The sequence below is a fragment of the Gallinula chloropus genome (assembly GCF_964237585.1).
Source record: "Gallinula chloropus genome assembly, chromosome: 14".
Taxonomy (NCBI): Eukaryota; Metazoa; Chordata; class Aves; order Gruiformes; family Rallidae; genus Gallinula; species Gallinula chloropus.
The window spans coordinates 4,891,894-4,902,292 of record NC_140099.1 but is presented as its reverse complement, the minus strand read 5'-3'; the positions used below and the strand labels follow the sequence as shown (position 1 = coordinate 4,902,292).

The 10,399-nt window shown below is 45.1% G+C and overlaps 1 protein-coding gene across 2 annotated transcripts in view; it reads right to left on the bottom strand.

The window, feature by feature from the left end:
- Positions 1–857: 857 nt before the first annotated feature.
- The window catches only part of RTN1 (reticulon 1), a gene marked incomplete at both ends in the record, with an annotated part of 113,252 nt that continues 103,710 nt past the window's right edge, over positions 858–10,399 (bottom strand). For both annotated transcript variants that reach the window (XM_084270758.1, XM_084270759.1), the window contains 6 exons: positions 858–900; positions 2,303–2,361; positions 2,452–2,498; positions 2,889–2,958; positions 3,819–3,957; positions 5,020–5,227. In XM_084270758.1, the coding sequence (XP_084126884.1) occupies positions 858–900; positions 2,303–2,361; positions 2,452–2,498; positions 2,889–2,958; positions 3,819–3,957; positions 5,020–5,227 (566 nt within the window). The remainder of the gene's footprint in view (positions 901–2,302; positions 2,362–2,451; positions 2,499–2,888; positions 2,959–3,818; positions 3,958–5,019; positions 5,228–10,399) is intronic.

Sequence of the window (10,399 nt, the reverse complement as noted above, 5' to 3'; positions counted from 1 at the left end):
AGAGAGAGACAGAGAAAGAAAATTCTGCTTCTTGCACCCTGTGTGTCCAGTTTCCATATGTCAGGATAATCCCAGTGGCAAGAGGGAGAACTTTGTACATTTAGTAACATTTATTTCTGCATTCGGTATCAAGTACATAAGTGCAAATATTCAGAGTCCATAATTAAGTCCATTAGGAACTACAGAGAATGTAATACAAATTGTAATAAATTTAACATGCTGGAACTTTCCAGTTACCATACATGTAAATCAGCCTGTCAATCCCTTACGACAAAAGTACTGGGTTTCATTGTCATTTTTCTTTTTTTGAGTTATACAAAACTGATTACCATAAGTACCGATTACTGTTTCATTTTATTTGTGCTGGAAAACACTAAAACATCAGTCTACAATTCTATATAGTTAATAAAGATGAATCCAACCAGCAACCCAGTGACGTAGAAGCAATTTTAACTATTGCATCAGTGCGCTAAGCAGGAAAGCCCCTAGCCACATGTAACATTAAAAGTTATAGAAGCAATGCCAATAGAAGAAGGAAAAACACTAAAAAAATAAAATAAAAAAGGTCAATATTATTTAGGCTCTCACCATCATGCACTTTATAAGCAACACAAAAAAACACATCTAGTACACTTTTCTCTTTACTATACTTTAGTGCTTGACACAAGTGATTGCAAATATTCTAAGTGCAGAAGCAGCAGGGGAAAAGCACTGCTTCTGAGTTTTATGTTTCTAAGATTATGGTGTCAAGAGAAAAAAGAACAATAAATTTGCAGTAAAGTGTAAGAACAGAGCTGTTTCACTCCAGATTCCCCCAGTTATTCACTACTGTAGTTGATGAATTCTTGATGTCTTCTTTACTCTGCCTTTCTCTTGGCACCTGGGATTTTAGCTTGAATCCTAGAAATAAAGGGGAAAAAGGGAGGATTATATGGTCAGGCAGCTATTCTGTTCCAGCAGATCCCTGCTTGGAGTCTTACCCAGGTGTAATCTGTTTAGCCTGTGTTCAGTGAGTTGTCACAACTGGTGGACCAGAGTCTAATAAGCAAAAGGGCCCTATGTGTATTCCCCCACACCATTATTCATGGTCTATTGTCTATTGGAACCCAGCAATGAAATTTAAACACAGGATTTGCAGTGCAGACTTTTCGTCCTGCCCAAGTTTAAGGGTATTGCAGAATCACACAAATATTAGCTAGAAAGGATCCCTGGAAATCTCTGAATCAGCTTCCTACATGAAGCTGCTAAACCAGGTTGGCCACAGCTTTGTCCTGCTGCATCTTGAAAACCACCAAGGAAGGAGGTTCTGGCACCTCTTTGTGTAGCCTGCTCCAGTGCTGCCCTAATCTCCTAGTGGAAAAGGTTCTCCTAATGTTGAACATCAACATCTTAAGCTGGGTGTATATTGTTATAACATCTGCCACTACTGAGAAGAGTTTGGCTCTATTATCTTATAACTTCTCATCACGTACTTACAGGCTGCTATGAAATCACTTAGCTCCCTCCTTGCCAGGCTAAAGAAGCCCCATTCCCTCAGCAGCTCTCTGTGGGTCACTTGCTCTCTGTACCTCACCATTTTGTGACCTTCCATCTGATACCCATTATTCAGCCAACTTTTGCAAAGCTCTGGCCACAAACTGTTGAGATGTATGGATCTACCTTCCACTCCAGACATTCTGCTCCATTAACTTGCAAGCATCAAGAACTATGCTTAGCCCCTCACTGTGTCCTTAGGGATCCCACGGGAGCTTTTCACACAGTCAGCACTTTAGGAAATAGAGCAGATTGCATCAAAAATCTCATGCAGGCCTTCCATCCATTCCATGGTGATTTGAAACACTCAAGATGATGGTTCTTCCAGGTATTTTCTTTCTGTAATAGCATGGTGTTCTAATCCCCACTTTGTTCGTGAACAGTGCTATTAAATCTAAAGGGCAGAGTCCCTGAATGCCAAAACCCAGGCTTGGGGTGGTCCCTGAGGAAGGGAGTTAACACATTTCTTCCTGTTTGTCTTGGCCAGGTAAAAATATGGACATCAGTCCCTGGTTGGTTCTGTCTGCAGCTCCCCCAAGGAGCAGGAGAGGGAAGGATGTAGGGTCACAGTCCTGCCTGAGTCTACACCCAGCTGAGAAGGACTATGTTTCTCCAGGGATCTGCCCTCCCGCAGGCTCCTGCATGCCAGGACCTGGGAAGAACATCATTCCTGACACATGCTGTCCCCAGGGGTACCCAGCTCTGAGCCACCCCCAGTGCACTGCAACCTCCCAGCAAAACATCTGGGCAAGCCTGCTGCTGAACTCACTTTGCCACAACAGTGTTTATGTGGGTCCGCACCAGTCCCAAGTATTGATCAATCTGTGCCTGCAAAGAGCAGAAGGAGACCAAGTCAATCAGGCATCAACAAGGCAGAACCACTCCAACACCCAAACCACACTGTGCAGAGAGACTTACCTGGTACTTGTCATATACAACAGGGAAAGTAAACATGGACACCACAGCTGAGGAGAGAGAAGAGCACACAGTTATATTCCTGCCCAAGAGATTCCTCCAGAGAAGAGACCTACTTCAAGCAGCGACAAACGTGTATCGTGCCACTTGGTCAGCTGATCCACCAGGGATCTTTGTATTAAAAATGAACTGTGCTCAAACCTCCCAAATATGGAATCCCCCATTGCTCAGGGACTGGTAGCTGCCAAACCCTGAAGCACAAATCAGTTCTAGCTGGGGGGACAAGGTAATGGGAATACTGAATATTTGCTGGAAAGGGCAATAAAAGTCGCTGGTTTAACTGTGAGGAAGGCACAGTGAGGATAGACTGTTTTGTCTTAGTAGGAGTCACAAGGGAGTTAAAGTTAAAAGTAGGTTTTAAAAGAAATGATGATTTTTACCCATTATCAGAAGAGTCAAGCCATTGAAGAGGGCTCCCACGTAAGTCAGCAGCCACATTAGTACTGCAAACTGAATTAAAGATGCATCATTACATCACCTACAGTGTCAGCATAAGAAATTAGTTCACTTAACTAGCTAACATAATGGCACATTAGCTTTTCCTAATGTGTAAGGGGACTTGTTAAGTAAGGCACATTGGGAGCTAGGTACTTTTTCTGGGTGCAGAAACCCCATTCTCTGTTCTGCTGTTCACTTCTTAGACTAGCTTTCACATGTATTTAGGGCTCGACTGTGCACATTTAGGACTCTGCATTGAGCACAGCATAGGCAGCTTTCTGCATCCAATGTTAATGACGGCGGGGGCCATCCCACACAGGTTAATTACAGCTCCACAGCGATAATCCCAGTGACTGAAAAGTCTGGAGGCCAGGAGATATGTTTTTCTAAAAATCTTTAGCAATTTGGAACCCAACCTGTGTCTGCTCTCTTAATGATCTTCCCTTGGCTTTGAAGAACACCTACTTGGGTGTAAGGCTGAAAATAAATAATTATCTCAGCAAGGAGGGAGAGAAGACTTTCCTCCACAGCAGTAAATGCCACCATTAGAGGAAATCCAGATTAACAGAGGCATTAGACAGGACACACTTTTTGGTGGCAAAGTCCTAGAAAGCATAACACAGAGATGCTTCTAGAACTGGGGTGGAGCTAACCTGGTCCTGCAACTTTTATAATTCTTATATTACATACCACTAAACCCAATGCTTATTGGCAATCCTCTAAACTGTTGGAAATCAAAAAGGAGAGCAACTTTTATATTTGGAGCTACACAAAACTAGGTTTTGTGACAGCACTGTCAGCATGGGAAGCAGCACTTTGACATGTAGATTGATCCTCTAGAGAGGGGTTAAAAATATTTAAAGCAATCCTACTTTTAAAGAATCCACAAGGTCCTGAACGAGAAAGAGTCTCCTCAGCTCTTTGACTGTGCTGTTGACGTATAGCTGGAGGCAGTCTGTGTATTTCTGAATCTGGTCCTGTGAAAGATTCATTTCCATCTCCAAGTAGGCTCTGCCAGAAACACAGGTCCAGTTACTAACCCAGGCAGGTTCACCTGACGTTCTGTCTACCCCATCACTCCCTCCTCCCTAGACCTAATTTCTTTGCACTGGAGCAATGTGTGTCCCTCACTGCAGGCACAGAGCCACCAGCACACACTGTCTTTGCTTTGCATGACCCATCTCCCCGGGAAATTGCAGGCTGGGCTGAGGCTGCTTGCCTCCAGCCTTGCTCTCTCCTCATGCAGAGTCTGGTCTTGATGGGATTTCTCTCTTTACTCCACTGGATGGGGATTGCAAATCCTAACTGGGGTGGGTTTGCCCACAAACTTCTGTGCAACATTGCTGCCACAGAAGGGGACATTCCCTCCAGCTGAAAGCTTCTGGAGAAACAAAAGCTGTGGTCTGGTCACATCACCTTTGTCATCAACACCCCCTTCTCCTCCACTCCTTCAACCACTCTGCACCTCTCTCTGAGCTACACCAATGTCGTGAGGCACATCTCAGAACTGACCCAAGTGAAACAGAGGGAGCATCACCTCAACAAGACCTTGGCAGAGCAGAGGAGAAAGGATTGCTGTTTCCCTGGAACAAACCACCCAGCAGACCCTGTGGAAGGCGGGCACTGTCACTGGCTCTGGTAACATCACCTATGGTGATGGATTTGCCTACCACAGCCAAGTAGTGCTGGAGGAAAGATATGAACAGTTAGTTTCCCTATATGCTAAATACAGCATGCCCAGAAACAACGTTCTTCCAGCTTACAGAGGTTTGCTTGCTTAAAAATTTCTGGATCTTTTGAATTTCAGGGAAAAAAAAAATCTCCTGTCTCAGAGAACGATGGCTTGTGTGTTGTTTCCCCTACTCACTTCCCCCTGCCCCCCCAGGATCTGAGCCAATACAGCCTCACGGCTCTTGAGACGCTGGGCAGCAGAAAACAATTGTTTCCCCTGTTATGAACAAGAAAAGAATCTCATCCAGTGTAAAAGCAGCACTTAAAGGAATGGGAATTACCACCAGGAATGGATCCTTTGCAAGAAAAACCAGACCCTGGCCATGACTGCCAAGCACTTACTTGAAGGGGTGTCCCTCGTCCGTCTTCTGCACAGCCTGTAGGACCGATTTGTAGATTCTGAAGCTAATGGTGGCCGAGAGGCCGGCGAGGGCCAGGTAGGCCACAACGCTGACAACGCTGAACTGGGTCAGGGAGAAGAGCAGCAACAGGAGGCTGCCAAACATGATCCCTGTCTGCTTGATGTCACGCCAGTACAAGAGGTCGATAGCTGGGGAGAGAAGACCAACGCGTTAAAGGCAGGAGCTGGAAGGGCACTGAGTATGGGAATGTGGAGCCACTGCAATGCTCGGAGTCCCTGCAGGGAGGTGGAGGAGGAGTGATGTTCCTGCTCACATCAGCATCCACAGAAACTCCTCAACAGAAGCAGTGAAGTGACTTCAGCAACGTGCTGAGGAAATGACAACCTACTTGAAATCCTTGTATTTCATGCTTCTGAGCCTAGGTTGGGTAAGATGGATAAACATCTCCAATCACAGAGCGATGGGTGTCTTGCAGCAGCAAGGTAGCTGCAAGCTGCAGTTTGTGTTGTTGCTAGGGTTGTAGGGACATTTTTATCATACCTTGCATTTAGCTAGTCTGGAAACTCAAATATATATATTGTTTTTATTCTTTGTTACAAGCCCAAATGCCAAATGCTTGATCAAAGCATTTTCAAGTTTTGGTTGTTGATAAATGAATGGGAAAGTTTGGGTTTAGCCACAAGAAACCACTTTCCCATTCAAAGCTTTGACAATATGATTTTGTTTTCTTGGAAGTTTTGAGAAGCATCTTTCCCTGTTTTACCACTGCTTACTAGTTACATGGGTAGGAAATAATTTTTCAGATGGGACCTTGAAATGCAGTATAAATCCATTTTGCTACTGCAAATCCAACCATCTCAGAAATATAAAAAAAAACCCACCCAACTTTCTGCTCGTTAGGTAGTTTCCTTGTCTAGATCCATGGGAAGTGTCAGTTAGAACAAAACAAGCATAGAAACCCATTTTCAACCAATATATTTCCACATTTGTAAAGCAGTTGATTTTGACCGTTTTTCACCCAATTTGTGTAGTTTATTCCAACTCCTTCAGCAAACAATCCTATAGCTGGACCATAACTATAAAAGCAAAATGTTATGAAATGATTCACAAAGGTGAATTTCATTTCTTTCCACTGATAACCTGTTTCTGAGAGGACTCTTCATCCAGCCAAAGAACATGTTCATGACTGTCTAAACAAAACAGCTTTAATTTCACACACTGCACAAGTCCTCCTGAACAGCTTGAACACACCACCAGCCAAACAGATTTCATAGATGCCACTTGTCAAATCATTCTGAACAAAGAGCAGATTCGGGAAAACTGCAATCTGCCCAAACAAAAAAAATAATCACAATTATGAAAAAGAAACAAAATTAATCCAGCCTGGTGTTTCTTATCATCTAATCTCCCCAAATTGTGAGTCACCGCAGCATGTTTGCCTTGAGTCAATGAGCTGTATTACTCATTACTATCACACATATTAGCACTGCTTTTCGAAGCGATGGGCTTGCAAGCAAAGATTGCTACGGTATGACTGAGCTCTTCTCATGCAGCATTCACATCCTACTGTATTCTCCATCAGTATACACAAGGTAATAAGGCTTTCATGGTTTTAAGTGTCAGTGTTCAGCGTTGGACCTGTGGTGGTGAGCACACATGAATGGAGAGAGCTATAGACTGCATGGATGGGGATCTTGGTGGTACGTGCTGGCATCCCGAGTGCTGACTTTACACATTACCAAAGTCTTTCCAGAAACATTCCCAGGTCTTCCTGCAGAAACCCAGGGGCATGGACTAGGGAGTGCTCCAAAATGCAGTTACAACATAGAGCGTGCACCTATGGCAGGGAGTTCAGCAGCAGACCCAGCTGTATTGATGTAGGCAGCTGGAGCTCCACCAATTGCTCATAGTGCTGAGATGCTTGAGTAGGTGACTTGCAACCACCCTTACAAAATGGCATCCAGAACACAAATGTGTGATTTTTACCATTTTTCATGCTCTTGCAGTCCAAACACTGCAAAATTCTGCAGCACAGTAACTGGTGTGCTTTCACCAGCAAGGATTTGGGCAGGAGGTATCATTCCCAGCCCGATCATTTTTGTGCTTAAAAATTCCCCTGCCACAGGACAGCATAGGAAATGTAAGAGATATTTAAATTTTCTATCACACAAAACCTTCATGAGAAATTAAATGAGCACAGGTGAGCCAGCTTGGGATGCTGTACATGGAACATCAGCTACTGATGAAAGAAAAAGGCCAGGCACCAGGGGAAAACACTACTCAGAGTGTAGGCAGTAGACAGGCAAAGAAACGAGTGCTGAGCCAAAAAATACAAAAGCCCATTTCAGCAGAGTTCCCTGAGTTAAGGTCATTTGATGATAAGACCCAAAAATTAACAACTAAGGCCTCTCTCTCTCTTTTTCAAGAGGATGGTACAAATAGAATGATATTTATGCAGCATTCCCAGTGCCCAGGTCCAGCCTGGGAGCACAACAGCCCCATCCCCAGCCTGCAGTGGGTCAGTTAAGAGTCTCAAGGCAGGAATCACATCTGCCTTCCCCTCGTTTCCCTCGCAGGGGTGGGGAGCTGTGGCACTGCTGCTGCATCCAGCTGTTTGGGTGGTATTTGCTGCTCCCCCAGCCATTCCTCCTCCTCTCCCTTAGGAATAAGGGGATGAGCCAAACCGCTGTGCAAAAGGCAGTGCAGAAGGGTGAACCTTACAGCAACTTCGGTAGGGAAGGAAGAGGAGAGTCCAGAGCTAGAAATCAGTGGAGACATGTGGGGTCCAGCTGTGGTCCATGGGCTTCCCTGGAGAATGCAGCTTTTGCCAACAGACCTCAGAGATTCAAGATGTCTCAGTTCCCCTGGAATTCAGATGCTGCTGAAAACACCTGAGCTATGTGTCAGAGCTATGTTTGCACCTTCAGTCACAGCTTCAGTCACCTCCAAGGCTTTTAACATTATTGGTTTTTTGGTCCCACACTTCCTTACATAAACAAAACTCCCTTAAAATGAACAGAGGCACTCTGGGTGCAAAATCCCCTGGCTGGGATCCTTTGCCTGGCTTCTTTGGGGTGCCATTTCCTCCTGTACCCATTTACACCAGAGCAAAAGTACCTTCACATCAGTGTCTGGTATTGCAAATGGATACTAAGGGCCAATGAGAAATCTGCTCCTTCACCACCAAACAAACTCAGGGCATCAACCCCCTTCCACGCTCTGTTTTTTATTCTGAACAGGAATGAAAGTGAAAGATGAGGTTGTCCACAGCATTTATATGTCTACTTTGAGTTTTATCTCATTCTATTATATTCATATAAAACTGATTCAGACAGCAAGCACTCACTGACCTTCAACAGGTCACAAAATACAAGCAGTGGCCTGAGACTTTGGTGAAGGAAGGTGCCTGCTTGTGCCTGCACCCCTTTCTTTGCACTCTGACAGGGTGAGTATAGCACGGGAGGGCAGGAGCTGAGCTGGAGCTCACACCTTTGCACACACACCTCTCTGCAGAGCCACTTGTCAGCCCCTTGCTCAGCCAGGCTTCGAGTCCAGCTGTTACACAGGTACAACATTCCCCAGAGAAATGAAAGGAGAGGTGATCCTTCCCAGCAGGAGTTAATAACATCATGAGTAAGAGCTTCTGTCAATCCGTAGGGAAAGAATAAAAGGTCCTAGTGTGGGGAAGAGTGCCGCAAGCGCTGGGTGTGCTGCAGACAGGGTGTCTGTGTGCACACTCGTGTGTCTGTGTGAGTGTGTGAGGCACTGCCCAGACCTGACCACAATGGCACGATTCTGAGCCATGCACACTGAATATGCATGAAGCAGGAGGCTGGTGCCATGAGAGCCTGTGGATATGTGATGTGCCTGCAGTCGGGCAGGGGCTGGATCTGCCTGGCTAGGCAAGGCGTGCTGCTGGGGGCGGGAGTGCAGAAAGGGTCTGGAAAACAGAAATCAAGCCTCAGCTCCACCCTGGTTTGGGTTCCTTCTCTTTTGACAGCCCTGACTGTAAAATCCTGTCCATGCCCATTAACATGCAGAAGCTGTTCAGCTGTAGCCTTCCAAGATCTCCCTTCAGCCTCCCGAAGGAGGGAAGCAGCGCAGGGCACTTTGCACTCTTTCCAGGACAACATATCAGAGCTCTGGCTCATTTGTGGAGGTAGAAAAGACCCTGTGTTTTGCCAGAACTGCCTCAGACTCAAAAGTATTTGCATTTAGTAAGGAGAACTTGCCAGCCACTTCTGGGACAGCAGTGCTGCAGGTCACTGCCACTCCCTTGAAAGAATTTTTTGGGAGAAGCATGTCTGATGAGCTGATTCTCTGAGCATATCCCTGCTCATGTTCTTTCACTGACAGCAGAACTCTTGAGTAAAAAGTTATTTAAGTAGCCTTCTATTTGAAAGGGCAAGTTTTCAAGGGTGCCAAAATCTGTGTCTCAGCTATACTTTATAGTGTATACTTTATAGTATATGTTTCTCATGAAACTAATGTCAGTCCTGCATTTGGGGCCAACCCCCAGACCAATGATGCACAGATGTAAGCTCTTCCATCCAACAAACCACTTGTTAACGTGAGTAGCTGGTAAACAGCTGTGTTAGGCAAGCTAAAAGCAACCTCACAGCATACAATGCTTGTGCCAGTAAGGAACTGCTCCTGGGGCAGTGCCTGAAAGCTCTGCCAGCTTTCATCATGGCTTTCAGTAGAAAATCTTTCTGCTCCTTGGTGTTTGGCATCAAAAAAGCCAGAAGACAGCCATGAGTGTGGGAGAGGCAGTGAACGATTTGAGGCTAAGTAGTGATGATCCTGAATCCCTTCTCCTCAGCACCTGGTGGAAACATGATGGTTGGGCTCTGGTGGTTTACATGGTCCTCAGAAGCACCATAGTATGGGGTATCTGCAGCCCAAGGCCTCACAAGAGGGAGAATAGAGGATACAAAGCACCTTGTAGCTAAAATGTCCTCATACCTTTGGACTCCTGCATAGTTGTGTTTTTGAAAATGAGGATCTTTCCATTCCATGTCTCAAGAAAAACATTCAAAGAAAATTAATATAGAACTGGGCACAGACAGTTTACATCTTCCACAGGTTCTCCTTCCCTTCCTCTGAAAACATCTGTTCTCTCCTCCTGACTTTGCAAGTTTTTCCTCTATTGCAACAAGTCTATGAAAAATGAACATGCACCAAGCAGCGTCTGCCTGGGGGTTAGTATAAAAAGTGTATAAACAAATGAGGCCCATGGGCCTTGAAGATCGAATAAAAGGTTATCAGTGTGCTAAAAACACCCTTAGATGTGATCAAGTTGCCCTCCCACAATGCAAGTCCCATTGGGCCTCCTCAGGAGGTAAAATCAATGGGTTGTA